The sequence below is a fragment of the Stegodyphus dumicola genome, chromosome 4 (genome assembly GCF_044657685.1).
Source record: "Stegodyphus dumicola isolate Sdum_Otavi_A_Nest chromosome 4, ASM4465768v1".
NCBI lineage: Eukaryota > Metazoa > Arthropoda > Arachnida > Araneae > Eresidae > Stegodyphus > Stegodyphus dumicola.
This window is the reverse complement of record NC_140771.1, coordinates 144,276,158-144,295,554: the sequence shown is the minus strand read 5'-3', so window position 1 is coordinate 144,295,554 and position 19,397 is coordinate 144,276,158. Positions and strand designations below refer to the sequence as shown.

The 19,397-nt window shown below is 30.2% G+C and overlaps 1 protein-coding gene across 1 annotated transcript in view; it reads left to right on the top strand.

Annotated features, from left to right (window-relative positions):
* Positions 1–2,615: 2,615 nt before the first annotated feature.
* LOC118201396 (uncharacterized) overlaps positions 2,616–19,397 on the top strand; it is a 143,571-nt gene continuing 126,789 nt past the window's right edge. The window contains exon 1 of the mRNA XM_085815580.1: positions 2,616–3,810. Coding sequence (XP_085671706.1) covers positions 3,489–3,810 — 322 coding nt within the window. The 5' untranslated portion in view covers positions 2,616–3,488. The remainder of the gene's footprint in view (positions 3,811–19,397) is intronic.

Here is a 19,397-nt window from a genome sequence, read left to right as displayed (position 1 = left end):
AAAAAAACAAAAAAAAAAAAAAAAAAAAAACAAAAAAAAAAACACCCATACAGTCATACCCGTTCGCTGGATATCGAACCCCGGGGAGCAAACTACCACTATTCAGAAGCTTTTACAGCTACGCCGCTGGTGGGGGACACAGAAGTTTAAGAAGAAATTATTCCAGATGAACGGGGAAAATGAATCGAACTTACACTGATAAAAGAGGAACGTAAATATGCCGTTCAAAATATATTCAAAATAACCAAATGTATGAAATTATGTTTTTTCAATTTATAACTGCACAGCTTTTTTGCGAGTGACGTGATATTTGAAGTAAGACCTTTTGTAAATTTTTTCCAACTGATAAAGGCATTTACACTTGAATTTTGCATCTCCCGTAAAATAAGCAAAGAGATGGGATAATGAGTAAGAAATCGAATTTTATGAGATAAAAATCTTAAAAGCGATAATGCAACTATCGTTGAGTATATTTATTTTGTTGAGTATTAAGTTTATGATATATTACTTGTATTTGTTTTGTATGATGCTTCAGTCCAAAGAACTGGCTTGAAACACTGAACCAATGTAATTGCCATTTTCATTTAAAAATAAAATTATTTTACATTTATTTTAATTTCTCTTCAACCTTCTTCGAATCTGACCAATATGTTCCATCCTTTTCTGAAATTATTGAGTCTTTTGTTATTAATTCAATAATTGCAGAAACTTTTACCAATTTTGCCATTAATTCTGTCTACAGAATCTATTCTGTAAACCAGATGAACTTTCAAACCGTTAGGAGTTAATAAATATTCATTAGTGACCGTTACAGCATATATATGACAATTTTGTACAATATGTATGACTAGCACTTATCTTCTATACGCATTTGTAAGCTGACTTCCGCAATTTTTTTTTTTTTTTACTACACCTAGGTTAAAAGAAAATAAAAAGGAATTAATAGGAGGAACATAAAGTGCGAAAAACTGAGAAAATAGTTATCCTTAACTTTTTTTTGAACATTTCTTTTTGAAATTAGTGTATTCAGTGTATATATACAATATTAAGGTGCGCAAAGAAAGTGAATTACTATATATCCTATTTCTAGTACAGGAATGAAAATGATCAAAGTAATTCGTATTTGCTAAAGATAAAAGAAATATTTTTATCATATAAACATTGACGTTATGTTTAAAGATAATAAAAATCGCCGTGTCTTTCCCACAAGAGCAATTGTCAAGCTCTGAAAGATATTGTGCACTTGAGCTTGTTTTATCTCCCTATGAAGCCTATGAACTATCATTAGGGGTAACTATTTAAGAAATGTTTAAATTGAAAATTAAAAATTTTTTAAAAGAACAAAAAAATGAAGTTTAAGAGAAAATTTTATTAAAATTAAATTATCAGTTACTCACTTAAAACTAATAATAATCCAGTAAACCTCCAGTTTTAATAATAATGTAATTCTACTCTCTTTGACCCATGTTTGAAGCATTTATTTGATTATAAACATTGTTAAAACTTCCAAAATGGACTTTTGTAATCAAACTGCGCAGCAGAAAATTAAACAGCTGGCTAAATGACTTAATAGCTCTTTATTTAAAAAAATAGCTAATTTAAAACTATCTGTTAACAAACAAAAAATAAGAAACTTACCATTTAACAAAGGACTTTACGATACATGTAATTTTAAATTTTAATTAGCTAGTAGCTGTTATTTTATCCTAAATATTTTTTTAAAATTTTGCTTCAAAATAATACATTACCTCTAAACTGCGAAGGGAGTTTTAGTTAATAATTTATTATTATTAATTTAAAAAGTTTCCATTTCTGAGTTTGCTTTTAAATAAATAAGATACTTTTGCTTTCACGACAAAAAAAGAAAAAAACAGATTAAGTGAAGAATCTATGTAAACATGATCAAGGAATTGCATTTTCTGTAGCTCGTTTAAAAAATAAAAAATAGCCATATATGAGCAAAATTTAATTGATTAAGTTATTGGAGATTTTCATCAATTTTTTGAAACTATCTAAATTTACTCCGCCTTTTTTTAAACTTGGAAATGAGAAAATTTAATTTAAAAGTACTTAATGATTCATACATTAATTCTGAGTGTCAAGCGCTTCTAAATGAGAATGGGGAGAATTGTAAGATAATAATGCAATCCCCATTTTGTCAATGACATGGCGTTAACGGAGTGAAAGGAGAATTATTTAGACGTGATTATCCCATTTAGAGCTATTATTCTCGAATGCTTTTCTCTGTACGAAGCATACGCTTACGCTCGAGTACTTGAATCAAAGAGACTCACGGAATCCATTTAAACTCCCTCCACCTTCGAAAGTGTTCTGCGCACGAAACCAAATTTAATCTGTTCAGATAAGTGAACTGATTTAATTAATCCATCTTTTACAATGAGAGAGGTGCATGCTCTCTAGATGCGAGCAATCCAAACACGGGATACAACTCCAGGGGGCTGTGACTAGACATCACGTGGCTATATGATGTCATCTTGAAACTCCGCCTATTTTAACACCGCCTATTTCCGCTTCCGGAGCCAAATTCCGAGCGCTTTTCGGAAAACTCGACAGTCGTTGAGCGCGGTGGATGTGATTCTCATGATAAGGTCTTCAGGAGACGACATGATCACGTGTCCTTGTGTTCTAAAGCTCCAGCCAGCCTGTAGATTGAAGACGAAAATGGATTTTTATTGAAATTTTAGTTCAAACCAAGCGAATTTATTTTAGAATAGTATAGTATGAGAAGTCTTAATTAAAATTTTAAAAAGTAACGATAATTGATGGGAAAAGTTTTAACGGAAAGTATATCCAGAAGTTACAACAGAGTGGCTAAATGGCTATTTTAAATTTTGATACAGAGTATTAAACAGTAGTCTGTACTTTTTTTGGAAAATTAAGCTTTGCATTTAAGCAACTTTAAGAAAATGTGTGAGAAATAACGCACTTCGAATGCATCCTAAAGACAGAAACTTTAATCTCATGCAAGAAAAAAGTTAAACCTAAGGAAGACAATGTACATCGAAATCTTAAACAAACTTGTTTATATCTAAAGCTATTTGCAGGAATGTAATAAACATTCATTTCTGAAGTAATATTTATTTCAGATGAATAAAAGCAATAAGAGATTTTTTCAGATATGTTACATAAGGTAATTATCAAATTTGCTGTGAATTGCTGACTACCTGCCAAAGATGCTCCTTTGCAATAATACCATTCACTACAAGATCATGCTACTGTTGCGATAGAAATATTTAAAATTTTATGCGAATTAATATCTAATTTTCAGAGATATTCATTTACATATAAATATCCTATATTACTATTTTATTTCGATAAAGACGTTAAAACAGCATACCAAAACTTGAAGGATTTACGCACTAAATTAAATAAGATATTTTGCGGCAGAATGTTGCAAAATTAAAAACCGTCGCATCAAGTAAAGTGGGGAAACATCTCAGGTTATCCACTGTAATCATCATTTTGAAATGGAGCAGCTCACAGAATTTGTGTCAAAGTCCTTCAATCCAGACCGACCTTTGTCCACTACTGTTAGTAGTTTTCCTCACCTTTTGGCCAGCAGGCCCGGCGGACCGCGTTCTCTGCACAGTGTGGTTGATCGCCTCTCTGCACCTCATATGTTTCCAGGACTCGCACTTGCTCACTCCAGCATGGGGCTGAGTCTGACTGCTGGGGCTCCGTTACTGTTGCCGCCACCCCGGCCTGCAAGTGGGGGCACATCATCGCCATCGAGTGTTCTCACTGACAAAGAGGACAGGACGAGAGAGGACGATAGCAACGACAGACATGGTAAAGAAACTTTTATTCTATTCTTATATTTTGTCATCTTAGTATTATCTTACCTATTACGCAATTTTTGATAAAAGATGATATTTAAGAAATAATTCCAACACATATCGGTTAGAGATTAAGACATGTTGAAAATAGAAAGTCTTGGGACCTTCTATATTCTTCTTGTTTCCTTCCCTCTTAGCAAAGTGAATTTACCTTAAAAGCAATTTTAACTGTGCTTTTAATAATATTATGAAACAACTGTTATTTTTATATCTTTAGTGCAGTAAGTAAAACAGGTTTCCATCAATTTGTAGCATGTCGATTGCAAAATTTCTGAATTTAGATTTTTTGCGTGCATAAAAAGTTAAATATAATGATAATGAGGAATTTTTATAGTAACATAGAGATTACAGTCCTTGCTCTTTATATATATTACATGGAAACGCAATTTTTAATGAACTTATTTTTCTTTCTATCAGCTTACGTTCAAAGAGGCGTGCTAAAACAAATGCGCCAGTTCCCAAAATCAAGATTTATTATTTTTGTTGAGTTTTAATTTCATTTAATAGTAGAGATTTATTTTATCTGTTTTTCAAAAGGTGCGTTGTATTTCTATACTGAAAAACAAACTCCCATCTGAAGTACTAATTTTCAGAGCTAATAACCTTAAGTTTTCAGTTTTTCAGTGCGTGTGCATGCGTATAAGTACGAAAGGGAGAAAATAGTGAGCCTTACTTGTAAACTCAAAGTGAAACATGTAAGGGTAAGAGTTAATTAAAAAAATTCCTTTTGCTGATATAAAGAAAGAGAGAGTGCATGTTTTCTCACCACTTATTCATCAATCATTGTTACTCAAGTTGTTTGTTTTCAGATAAAGAAAGACATGGGATATGAAAGAATTTTATTCTGAAATATATTTTTATATTAACAAAAAGAGCTACTTTAATGAAAAATTCGGATTTAAAGAAAGCTTTCTTTTAAATCACTTAAAACTTCGCAATATTTAAATAAAATTATCTTGCCTCGTATAACTTAATTATTTATTCGACATGCAAGTTGTCTTTCATCAGACGTTATATATGTACCTAACTTTTTTTTCTAAATAACCTGCCATTATAAGAGTAATTTAATAAATAAATTCTTTCAATGCATAAGCAGTTTTTATTATTTTATTAAAATAGCAGGTGGAATGTGCTATTCATTATTTTTAATCGTGCAAAATTCGCAAAGGAATTTACGATAAGTTTTTCATGCTCTGCTTTGAGAACTGTAGCAAAATTTTGCATGTCTTTCTCTTAGAAAAAGACATGGCAAAATATTTTTTTCTTTCCCTAAATTTTTTTTTTATTTATATGAAGGCTCGGCTTTTTATTTTAGAATATTGGCAGTTCTTTCTTCTGTGTCATAAAAAGACCGATAGAAAACTTATAAATGTCATTTTAGGATCTTTAAAGAATGCATATTATTCAAGAACGTTTAATAATACAAATTTGAACTGCGCAAAAATTCATGCATGAGTTGGTAGTATGGAATTTATTTTAGTTTTGGTGTTATTTGTCTTTGTGTAATTATTGTAAAAGAAAATTCAGATCTGTTGCTTCAGTTAGTAATAATTTAAAATTATTCAGTTTTGGAGTATTTTATGGAGAAAATAAAAACCTTTGATATCGAGAAGTATACTAACTGACACAAGGTTCGGTTAAATATGCATACACGTGGTAAATTTGAAAGTTAAATATATACCCCTGTGCACTATGAAAACCGGAACATCATATAACTTCGAAAAGAAAATATTGCTTCTTTATTACAAAGTAGGTTTTAAAAATTACGAAAGAGCTGGGTTCCAAATATGTAAGAAATAATAACTGAATTGTAAAATAAGGGACGTAAATATTATGTAGATATTGGAAGACGAAATATTCTTGAATCCGAATTCTAAATGTTTCTCAAATCTCTTGAATTCTTCATAAAATAATAAGAAGAGAAAAAAAGATTTACTTAAGCTTCGAAAGTTTTTAATTATGACAAAATTTAGAATCTGCATTCATAAAAAACAAATTTAATAGCGCAGGTTTAAAATCTCGTGTGTATACTTTTTAAGAAGGTATAAATCAAATTTAGTAAATAAGGTACTGCATAAGTAAAATTTCTGAATATTTGAAGCTTAGTTTTATTTTCTCACAATAATTTGACTAAAAATACATGTATAACAGTTCTTTAAAAAAACCTTACATTTTTCAGAGTGTTATTAAATCACTTCAAATAGAATTATTTTTAAAGAAGGGAATCATTATTATTTTTCGGAGGAGGATTATTTTTTAGAGTTATCCTAGATAAATGTTAAACATGAAACGCTAAATTATGCCTCTAGGTACTTAATAGTCTTGGCACTCAAGGCCGCTATGACGTAACGTTGATTGTCAGGTCCAGTGAAAGGGTGACAGTTTTTATAATTAATGATGAATTTACATTTTATTTAGCTTCTGTAAAACTAATCTTTCTGTAATTTTGAACTCAAGCGTCAAATTAATTTTAAGCTAGGATTTCAAATGATGAACAAAGCGCGAAGAATCTTGAATTATATTTTTAAAGATTTTTGAAATTTATGATTTTGAATGTCTCATTCGCTACTATAGACAATGATTTGTTGAGGTTTCATCAATAAACAATGAGACGGCAACTATTGTGAAAGAAAAAAAATATTTTTCGCAGTAACTCATTTTAAATAGCAAAATGCCGAAGGGGTAAAAGAAAAAGCATTAAGATTGAGTTATCGTAGAAAAATTATTCTGCGATTACTATTGCTGCAGTAATTCATGAAACACAAGAGGTAATATAACAAGACTATAATTATAAAAAGCTAAACTATTGTTACGATAATTCATATAATAAATACAAAAAACGTGCAGAGAGACTCACATTAAGGACAAGTATATTGGTAATGCAAAACTGTGTTATCTTTTGCTTTAACATATTATTAATCAGCTAGAATACTTTCCTAAACCTAAATTCCTACACATGACCTTGTTTACAAAATTTTTAAATGAGAATTGCGCAGTCAAAAATTTAAGCTATAACGTTTTCTATAGCAACAATATATTCAGTAATTAAAATACTTTATTGTTTACTAAGAGTTGTACTCTTAATAATTACTGAAGTTCAGTAAAACGTAGGTTCGTATCTCGGCAAACGATAGACGAATTTGCACGTCTACTATCCAGAAAAAGCTAATAATTTCTGCACGTTAAACTATAAAAAAGCTTCATTTAGGCTAATTTTTTTTCTCCTGTCTACTCTTATTCTTCTCCACCTATTCCTCTTTTATTTCACATAAAACAATTTTGGTGAGATTTTAACATACTTTTACTTCAAAGAGAGACGCCGCTTAGTGTTTTGAGGTACTTGTAAAGAGCAGTTATGCACAATAAAGATTTTATTTTAATCAAATATCCTTCTTTAAATTCCCAACTACTTAGCGATCGAGAAATTTAAGCCATATGGAGCAAATATCTTTGTGTGGCGGGTAGTGGGTTAGAGTTTAATATTGTTTGAATAGATCCAGTTTATATGGCGGCTCTTTTTATATACATAGAAGTTATGTTCCAAAGATAAGTTTTTCCCTTGAAAGAAAGAAATATAAGAAAAATCCCTTGAAAATAATATTGTGCATTTTCAAAGTATGAGCATATAGAAAAAGCTTTGTAAACACACACAAAGAATATAACATAGAAAATGCAACACCATGAAGTTTCGGCTGTACAAATATGAAAATTTCGGGGAATACATAGTGAAACAAGTCGTGCAGACGATGTTATATGCAATTTGGTCACGTTATTATAATGCGACATGAAAGGGAATTTAAACGGCAAAAGAGGCGACAGTCGCTACTCTGTGTTGCTATAGGAATCCAGAATTTTGATAAGTTAAAGGTTTTAGAAGACACGTGTGAATGAAGAGAGGCTTGGACGAAGACACCGTACGCAGTTCCGGCAAACGGACGATTTTAATAGGTGTTATATTGTAGGCTTACGTGCGATTGGTCGGTCTTTCCATCGTATCTCTACTGAAACGCATGTAGATGTATCCACTGTGTATAGAATTTGATCTACATGGATCAGTGAAGAAAATGTAAGCAGTCGCAAAAGACCAAGGCCGTCTAGCCTTACTACATAACGCATAAATCAACGCATACGAAGAGAAGCAGTAAGGGCCCCACAATCGGCTATTGTGGACATTTCTGCGGAATGAGCAGGGTGCTTTGGATACTCCAATATCTGGGAGCAATGTTTCTCTATGTTTGGCTGAAAGCGGCTCACACACAAGCCGCCTTTGCGAAGATTGCCATTAACACCAAGCCATAGATACGAAAGACTGTGATGGTGTAGTCAGCGAACCACTTGAACATCTGAATGGCACGATGCGGTATTCAGCGACGAGTTTTGGTTTTGTGTCTCTGATAATAGTCCCTGCTTAAGAATCTAAAGTCGTCGACGAGATAGAACCAATCTGACTACTATTTCTGAACGTCTCACTGCTCGTGAACGTTGCATAAAGGTAGGGTGCCATCAATCATGATAGTCGGTCACTCCTCTTACGTATCAAAGGCACATTGGTGGCTCGATGATACATTGATGTGGTGCTGCAGTCGGTTGTGCTACTTTACCTTCAGTGCGATTATTTTCTACAACACGACATCACACACGGCATTCGTTAGCCAACTAAGCTTGCAGCATGTCTTGGTCATTGTTTCTTTGGCCTGCGATGTTCCCAAATGTTTCGCCAATCGAGCATGTCTGGGAAATGACTGGTTGCCGTTTTTTCGCCCTTCCTCAGTCGTTATCGGAGGACGAACTTTAGAGGAGAGTTCAGAGCATCTGGGTTTCCATCTTTCAGGACACTATGGGCACACTAATTGAATCTGCACATCGTAGGGTTGCAGTTTACATCGCCGCAAGAGGTGGTCATACGCGTTACTTTTTCTCTGTAAATATCAGCACCGTATAAATTTAGCTTTCTGTAAATAACCTCACTTATTTATATATGCATGCTCTCCTGTGTATCAACTGACATTATATTCTACCAAATATTTCATAGTGTTGAATTTCTATGTCGAGTAGTGTAATCAGTTTGAATTCCCGAAGCCCGAGGCCGAAAGTCTTGCGGCACCCATCACTAATCTTAATAATAAGCAGCAAAATTTAGTCAATTTAGTAAAATTAAGTAGATATGACTAATGAGAAAATTTTATTAATATTTTAGTGAAGTAAACTAATAAATAAATCAACGAGTTCTCATTTAAATTCTTTTTTCAAATTAATTTTATCTTTTTACGCGCTTTGTTTTAATGTTCTTAGTTTATTATGTGTTGTATAATCTTAAACGTTTAAAATGAAATTCTTGTTCTCTCTGGGAAAAAACAGCAAAAGGAAAAAATAAACTTAAGAAATGCGTATTAAAGAGAAATTTAAATTACTAAATTACAAAAATGAGATCATTAACGCAATTAAATTGCGCATTGTTTTAATAATCAAGTATACAATTTATAACTTATAATTTACTTATTTGTAAATTAAAATTCAGTTACTTTCCTTCAATTTATCATCACTGTCTTTTTATAGCAAAAAAAATCATTTTTTGCAGTCTGTGTTTTTTATTATGAAAGAGATACCTTCAAGGCTACATGAAAAATTATAGCAATATGCAGTGACTTAACTATATTGCTCACCAATGATGAGAGCAGGAGATAATACCGAAGTTCATGAAGATTATTAAAAAATTGCATGAAGAACTGAAATATGAAGCCTAAACTTTTCCTCCTGCTTCAAATTTTATATTTTCTAAATCTAAAATTAGCACAAATGCATAGAATTTTGTATATTTTATATAATGCATAAAAATTTGGAGTCCTTCTTTAAAGTGAGGCAAGGGGTACGTACTCCTTAGCTTTTGCATAAATGATGTCATGAATATGACTTCATTTATGCAAAAGCTAAGGCTGACTAGTAGAAGCTAATAATTCTAAAGAAAATCTTTATCCCATTCCGGAAGCACAATCAGTAAAACATTTTAATAACCTCCTAATGATCAGAATGGAAAATCTGAGATTAAACATCTGATAAAGATTTGAAACATGCATCGTAAAATTCCTGATACGAAGAAACGTGGGATAATAACTAATATATTAATCTATGTTTTTAAATGCAATTTTAGAATATGTAATATTTACAATTGCTTAACACATAGCTGCCATTTTTTGTCTCATTAGAACATTATTTTGATTTTATAAGTTTTGGAAACAAAAATGTTACAGAAAAAATTAAAAATTTAAGAAAATGCTTTGATTGAATTTTTTACTACGTTATCAAGATAAGAATAATGTTTTATATCTCTGTCTTTAGAATTTTTTTTATATTTCTACAATCTGAGAACGGTTTAATTCACTTAACAACTAAAACACATAAAAAACTTGCTTCTGTACAAACAAAGAAAATTCCATACACCGACAGTAAAGCATCGAATCATACGACAGCATATTTTCAGTATTGTTTTAACTATTAATGAGCAAATAGAAATTTTATTCATAAATAAGCTGAAAAGATGCAATTACATAAAATAGAGATAATGAATTTAACTCTGAAGGAATAAATAATTTAATATCGAACTAAACAAATTCTGGAAAATTATTTTTAATGTGCATATTTTTACGTACATTGTATGTATGAGCGGGTAATGTATAAGTACGTACTGTAATATATGCCTATATATATAAAATAACGTAATGTTAGATTAAACTTTAAACTAGCTCTTAATTCTCTTAATTCCTTTTTTTAAAATTGAAAACGCTCATATCTGGAAATTAATTCTGTAACCTCAGCATTCGCATATTCCTCGGGCAATCACATTAAAGCAAAACTTCTAATTTAAATAGCTACTAATTGCGTAGTTATCCAGTATGGAAGGTCACGAAGAGGAAAGTTTTGGTTTGAGTTAGAAGAGTTTCCGTTCTCAGAGTTTAGGTTCCCAATTACTACGTCATCAGCGTTACGCAAGCTTCAGGACATAGATTAATCTAAAATGATGCAGTCCAGAAATGCTATTATTAATTTTAGAATGAAGGTGGAAGTTAAAGCGCTATTATTTTATTATTATTTGAAAAATGGATATTTTATATATATATATAAATATATATGTATTACGGTAAGTATATATATATATATATATATGAAATATAGAGATTTGGGAATAGCTGTAATGGATTGGCGATGACGTTTTGCGTTGTAATTACTTGGATATATTTTACTGCGTAGATAAAAGAACGACACTTGAAGACAGACGTGTCTGTAGGTTCATCACATAAATTTCATTTCTTGATAAAGTAATTCTCTGGATGCAATATTTGACTCACATCATTATGGGTGCAATATGCACCCCACAAGTTCGAGAGCGTAGCTCATCTTCAAGCAAGGACGATACAGAGAAAACGATACAGAGACGATACAGAGATCTTCAAGGACGATACAGAGAAATGAGCGGCGCATGTTGGCAAAAGCAAAAAGAAAGGCTACGCATTCAGAAGAAGCGGGAGATATTTGAGTTTTTGACGAAGTGATTAGCTATAATGTAGCTGCATTGCTGAGCGTCGTGTAAGATGGCATGAAAAGGATTAATTTTGAATGATACATTCCAGAAAAAGTTATAAGGAAAAGTTAAAAAGAAAAGTTAGAAGAAAAGTTATAACTCAATACTCAATACGTTTTAAAGACATCTTTTATCGTAGCGAAAATTGTGCTATCCAACTACTCAGCTGAAATGAATCAAAGGAAAGATTTCCACAATATTTGAATTATATGCTTATTTTTAGCATTTATTATTTTTTATTATAATTTTAAACACTGTTTTATCAAAAACGGGTTGGTCTTCTTTACTGTTGCATATACGCAACATATTTTAAGAAAGTGAGAAATTTAATTAAATGCCTCTTAGAAAGAGTTTTCTTTCGAAGAATATTTTGATGTAATTACTAGCATTTATTTTCTGTGCGAGGGCGTTAGTGATTACCTTTTCTCACAAAAACATCGCATTCAAAAGAAAAGTGTTTACTGTTTCACGGTTGAGTGTGAGTAAAAGTGTGAATTAAAAAATAAAATGCCAGTTGTTTCAATTATTCCAATTTATGCTTTCAGATTTTGTTTTAGATTAGTTATAAAGTTTAATATTCTTGTTTTCTTTAAAGTAATTTGTTTCGGAAATGAAATCATATTTTTATTGAGGTTACGTGTTTTATTTCCCTTTTTGGTATTCAGAGAATGGATTACAGAATGTGTTTATAAAAAGACCTAAGAATAAAATTGGAAATTTCAAAAAATATGAAAAACATAAATATAATCATCTTCTTTTTATTGTTTCGTAAATTTTAAATTAACTGTTTTACAACTTATTCGATCTGAGGTCTCATCACTTTACCCATAAAAAAGGAGGTATGTTCTGTCGTAAAACAGAGATGAAATTGTTAATCAGCCATCAAAATTCTTCTTCACAAAATCAAAATTGGATTGCACATTCTATGAGGAGTTCAAAAATATAAATGAATGCTTAAACCTGGGAGCAAATGTTAATACTGAAATGTATCCTATAAATAAAGTATTACAAAATGGTTCTTGACGTCATGTAAATCAAAAACGTTTGACATGTTTTGAAGATTAAGAGTGAGGAAAACCATGAATCTAAAAATACTCAGTGTTTTAAAAATATGAATAATTTTTTATTCTTTTGGAAAATGATTACTGAACAGTTTGGGAAATTATTTTTATAAATCCGTATGATGAATCTAGGAAACCGTTAAAAGATTTTGAATTTTACTTATATTTCGAATTGCATAATTATGGTAAAATTCTAACTTATTGAAGACCTAATATTTAATCGATGCAGAAGATTAATTTGTTGTCATTTAGTGAACTTATTTCTAAGAGCTTTTCACAGAGTAAGTATTCTATTTTCTCATATATTCATTGGACATCAAACGCTGACGTTACACTAAAATGAAAATCATTAATATATGATTAATTATAGCACAGGACATAATTCAATATTATGTTTGAATTCGTGAAGGCGAAACATAAGCATTAAAAAATAAATGGCAATTTTCATTGTCATACATCAATAATCCTCTGCAAAATCACAAAGTTACAGATGTTTCGCAATGAAAAATGATTTTGAAACGTTAATAAAATAAAGTTGCCCCTTCAGTGTAATGCAATGATTTAATACAGAATCCATTGAAGGAATTGTAGCACAAGGTTTTTATTAAAATATCAAATATTAATAAATTAGAATACAGTGAATATTTTTCTGATTCCTGCAATATGCTTATTACTCTTTTAATATTTTTGGAAAGAATGATTAGTGCATTTTAATATGGATGCTTATTCATAAAATACGAAATTTTATTTCAATTGTTTATGCTAAAATGTCTAAAGTCACTATCTATCTATTTGTTTATAAACAAGATCTTTTCTTAAAAGCTATTCCTTTTAAACTTAAGGAAAATATAGCAGAGAGAAAAAAAATAATGAAACATTTTTGTGATATAAATCTTTTCAAAACTCGTAAAGGCATGTTTGATTCGCAGTATTTGGTAATTAAAATGTGTTTAAAAAAGGATGTATATATACGGAATATTTTGACACATTTTTAGAAAAGCATATGTAAATTGCTGTGAAAGGTTGAATAACGTTTCAAATTGTTGGCACCAAATATTATCGCCCTGCATTATTTTAAAAGAAACTAAATAAAGGAGAATGTGCACGAATGTAGGTACATGTTATTTAATAAATAAAGGTAACATGCAAAACGTTAAAAAACGCCCCTTTGGGCGTAATATAAAATCTAAAAGCTTTCAGATTTTTAGTCCAAAGAGCCAATTTGCTCTATTAATTTCGTTTTAGCATTTTGCGTCTATTCACGTTAAGAGTTGTTTCACTTTTCAAATTGTTGCCACCAAATATTATCGCCCTGTAATACATTTAACGAAATTAAATAATAAAGAATTTGCATGAATGTATGTATGTTTCTCACACTGTGATAAAACAACGGTATCTTGAGCCATCAAAATTTGAGCAACGTAATCTTCCATACAATATGGCATGAGGAAGCTCTAATTGGAACTTGAAATTAATTTTATTATCTATTTATATTTTGTATCATTTCAACGAATTTTTGATTAACAAACTAAAGATTTCAAAACGAGCAATCGTAACACTCTACGGGATAAAACATTTTTTTATCTTCAGTGCGCGAGACTGTTTATCGGAAATTCTACGGATATGCTCATTTAAAAAATATTTTGCAACGTTACTGTTGAACTGAATTTTATGGGTTAAGTGAAAAAAGCATGATATTTAATAAATAAAGGAGACACACAAATGTTAAAAAAAGCCCCTTTAGATGTAATTTAAAATCAAACCTTTCAGATTTTTTATAGTTTTTTTTATTTATTTACTTTAGAGGGTCATCAGAAGTGCAAAAGATGTAATCCTTCAGAAGTCAATCTTAACAAACTGGATTTTAAAACGATTTTTGAAAGGTATTTTTGCAGACGTTGTAACAGAAATTAACATAAAAATTGTTTAAATACAAAATTAATCCGATAATTATAGTATAAATTCAAAAATAATTTGAAAAACCAGAAATTCAAGCATTTATTCAATATTTGCGAAATCTTCGAAAATTCGCGGAAATTTTCGCAGCGATAACGTTACTTTCCTAAGCACGGTTATTTGTTCGATTTAAATCCTGGCGAATGGGTTAGCTGCATAAAAGATTTTCCTGTAATGCCTGTAATGCGAATACGAGTCAGTTTCTCTCAAAACTTCCTAGATGAAAACATTGCCTTGCTTAGATATATAGCATTAGTGTACTGTGCCGTAATTCAATAAATCTAAATCTATAAATAAGTAAACTGAATTTTTTAAACTTCAAAGTGTATATGTGTTTTGAATAGTCTGTGTGAGAATTTTTTTAACTTCAAACTGTCTATATGCCGTAGAGAATGTATCCTCATCCATATAACTGATATTTAATTTTTTATACATGAAACCAGAATTTTCCTAATTCTTGGATACCATCACTGTAAGATTAAACCTTTGTTTATATGTTTGTACAATGGAGTTACTGGTAACCTCAGCAATTTATTTCGAAGTGAGAAAATAAATAACTGAAATATTATTCGTGCATTACTGTTCTTTGCAACTGCAGTCACCGGCGCAAATAAAAAGCATACAAAGATTTTCGAAGATATAAGACAAATGCAGCAAAATAAAGAAATGCTGTGGTGCAATTCGCTTGCATCCTTATTTGATTCGAAATGTACAGACTATATATGTATTTTACTAGATCGTATAATAAACGGACCGTGTTTAGTTGTATGTAAGTATGAAGGATATAATTTTCACAGTATCTAAAACCATGAGCTTCTAGAAACGTTAATCTTTACCTAGTATTTATCGTACATCAGAAATTGTAATTCTAAAGAAATTAAATAAATAATTATTTGCTTCACATACAGAACTCTTAAATATACCTAACATGTATATAACGTAAATATATATGCATAACATAAAAAATATTTCTTCACTTTTGTAAACATACATGTAAACATCTATGTAATTACAGCGCGAGCATATGCAGAAAAATTATAAAGAATCAAAGGAAGATAATAGATTTTCCATGAGATTTATCTCTTTGTCATTAAATCTCAAATGAAGCAGAAAACAACGTTTACCCTGCAAAACAGAGAAAAATTTTGTAATCAAATTATGTTTCCAGTTTGTTCCTCCAATTATCGACCCCAAATTTCCTGAATTAATTGAATCAACTTACCGCTCAGGTGAGAGCGGTTATACAGAAGTTGATTATTCGTATCTAATTAGAAATTGATAATTTTCATCCTAATGAACTACCATTTAATTTAATTCTGTCATTAAAAAGAGTGGTATTCGAGTTACGTCTTAAAGAAATATCTGTGCTCCAAGAAAGATAAAGTTAACATACAAAACGTACTATTCTTAAATAAGTAAATTATTTTAAGGTACCTTCAAACTGATTTTGCCCCTCCAAGAACAGTAGAAAATTAATACTTCATCCTTTTTCTGAATATCAGAAACTTTAATATGCCTTGGGAAGGAAGCAATACATTTTAATGCTAATATAACTTTATATGTGTTGATGTTCCCGAAGAATAGATTTGCCTTCAGCTCTTCTCAAACAAGTTGCACTTTTTACAAAATATTCTCTCGTTTTCGCGTAAAATGTGGAATTACGTTTAGAGATGCGCAGTGAAAGGTTTTAAAATGTACTATTTTATCTGGACTTCTGCTTTTCTCAAGTAACAGTTCGGAAAATTTCACTTAAAAACTAGCTGTCTTTATTTTATCAAGAATAGATCAGAAGTCATAGATACTTGAAGTATCTGACAATTCAAATATTCTCAAAAATAACTAAATTAGCTTTCTAAAATAGTGCCACGTCAGTACAGCAAAACCGCGTTAATAATAATAATAATAATAATAATAATAATAATAATAATAATAATAATAATAATACCGATTTTAAAAGCACTTGATAATATTACTTAGATAAAATAAATCACAAATTTATTACAAAAAAGTTGGTAGTCTCTAAAACTTCCGAACTTCTTCTCCTTAAAACTTCGACAAAAAAGTGTTTACCTATGACATTCGTTTGTATAACACAAGCCAAAGAATGCAAAATCCAAGAAATTCCTTTTCATATTATCAACCAAAGAGTCAAATGTTCAAGAAACGTTAGAAATAATTTTACACTTTTCTCTAAGGTTGCCAAATCTCTTACTGCGATATCGCCTGTGCTAACGGAAAAACTTAATAGCGTTAAGTTGGAATATGCAAGGAAATGTGTAAAATATAACACAGGTGATATATGTGTGTTGATCTTATGTCATGCTATGAATTTTAAATGTGAGTTTTGTATGATAATTTTTGCCATTGGGGTTAAAGATAGTTTAATATTTCTGCAATATTTCATAAAAACTAATTCTCGTTTCCAGATCACACGTTCTTTCAATGTTTACTTTGTTAAGGATTTACTAGTTTCAATAAATTAATCAGAATTTAGTACTTAATTAGGTAATCACAAATATCATTCTTTAATTAGTTTTAATCATAAATATTACACATAACTTATTAAAGCTATTTTAGTAGGAAACTAAAAAAATATCATTCAGCATTAAAAAAATCATCATTCAGCTGTTACCATGGAGGTATGAAATACAGCAGAGGCCTAAACTGGTTTTTTTCCTTACGCTACCTTGAAGCAGTGGCGCATCTTCTCTAGGTGACCAAAACATTTAGTGACTTGTCATTAAAATCAATAGGTTTTGATACAGTCGAAGATAACCATTTTGTAAGTACTCGCAAATATAAAATTACGCATTTCGTTTTTTTATAATATTTCAGATATATATGTTCCTATAATATTATTTTCCTTTCCCATAATATAAGTACATATTTTATTTTCATATAAAATTTCAGAATCCTAAGTATGTGAAAGAATACATTTTTAAACAACATTCCGTTCTGAACAGAATTAAATGCTATACGTTTCCTAGAAAAGTTTTAATCTGATGAATGTAGTTTTCACAAGTTTTCGCTAATTACATTAGAAAGAAATTTTAAGGTAATTCGATATTATTCGATTAAGAGTTACAAAAATTAAGATTAAAGTTTATTGTATTATTAATATTAAAATCATGCACTATTTCTTTGATGTTTACAGAATTTTTTGTGAAATACCTTTCTCAAATGTGAGATGATTTTGTGCTTCTGAGGCATCTTTTAAGTCAATGGTCATAGCCACGATGTAATTATTGATCTACTTAGTTCGTTTTAAATTAGAGCACCTTTTATTTAACAGTTAAATGCATTAAATATTGCTCCGGATTTCCGATTTTCATGTATGTAACTTTCTATGAATATTTCTGGAAAGGATAAAGAAAGGGGCTGTTGTTAATATTTAGTACTTGTAACTGAATTATTATAAAATGTAAGGAAATAATTCTTTTAATACTTAATAAGAATTTATTTTACCCTTGATTTCAACAATATGCATTCTAACAATTCTATTTTACTATTTGCTTAAGTACGCATCTCATTGATTTTGCTTTGCAATACCATCTAACAGATTGTTTTCCAGTACGAACAATTCTTGCTTAAATAGTTTTATAATTATATTTGTCTCAGAATTTCAATTTATGTTTAAAATCAAATGTTAAGGTTATTATATATAGCGATAATATTTATAATTATTATAAATATATATATTTAATAATTATATTTCTTCACAGTAGCATTTCCTGGATTTTAATGAACCAATAAATCGTCCATATCCAAATACATAAATAATATAATAAATATTTACGCATTTAGTTAAAGGCCAAATCAAAGTGCATGCCTTTTACGAGGGATAATGCATGAATACTCATATATATTCAATATTTTTTTCATTTTTGGCATGCAAATCTTAAATAGAGGAAATCCTTTGTGTATTCCTTCGTATATCGTGAATGTTTCTCTAATTGATTGGAAGTTGTTAAATGCTTCTCATGCAAGTCTTTTCTTCCTGGAAATTTCAGCTTCATGCTCGGTTCGTAACTTTCCCGGGTCTCATTCCTAACCAAAGAATTGTTTACTGGGACATGTTAAAACATTTGCAGAGTGCTGAAACGGGTAAAATTGTTAAGAGGAATGGGTAAAATTCCTAAGAGAGATACTGAATGCTCTGCCGAAATATATTTACTAGAATATTTGAATCTGATAATGAATGTATTCGAAAACGTGTTTTAGGTCACAAGTTAAGTTTGAAGCTTGATAGATAAATGTAAACATAAAGTTATGCATATTAAAATATTTGTAATTAGGCACTTACGTCATATAGTAACATGTTGTAACATGTCCCAGTAAGGAATTTTTTGGTTATGAGTAAGACCTAGCAAAGTTACGAACCGAGCATGAAGCTCAAATTTCCGGGAAATTTCCTTAATTTCTGAGCATTCATTATATTTTTCGATTAAAGTAATTTATAATAATTTAGCATATAACAGAAGTTTTTACATAAAAAGTATACATGCATTATTTTTAATATTCACCTCAAATTCAGTTTTCTTTCCAAAGTCCTTTACAAAGGCATCTCTCACCTTAGGCCGGCAGCACTTCTATGCTTTACCCTATTTAAAAATCTTAACCTAGCCTAAGTGCCTAATTACAAATATTTTAATGCGCATAACTTTATGTTTACATTCATCCATCAAGCTTCAAACTTCCGAACCTAAAACACGTTTTTGAATAACTTCATTATCACATTCAGATCTTCTAGTAAATATATTTAGCCAGAGCATTCAATATCTCTCTTAGGAATTTTACACAATTCTAATGATTTTATCCGTTTCGGCACTTTTAAATTATGATACAAAGAGAAAATGCTGTAACATGTCCCAGTAAGCCAAAGCCATTCTTTAGTTATAAATGAGACCTGGGAAAGTTACGAACCGAGCATGAAGCTGAAATTTTCGG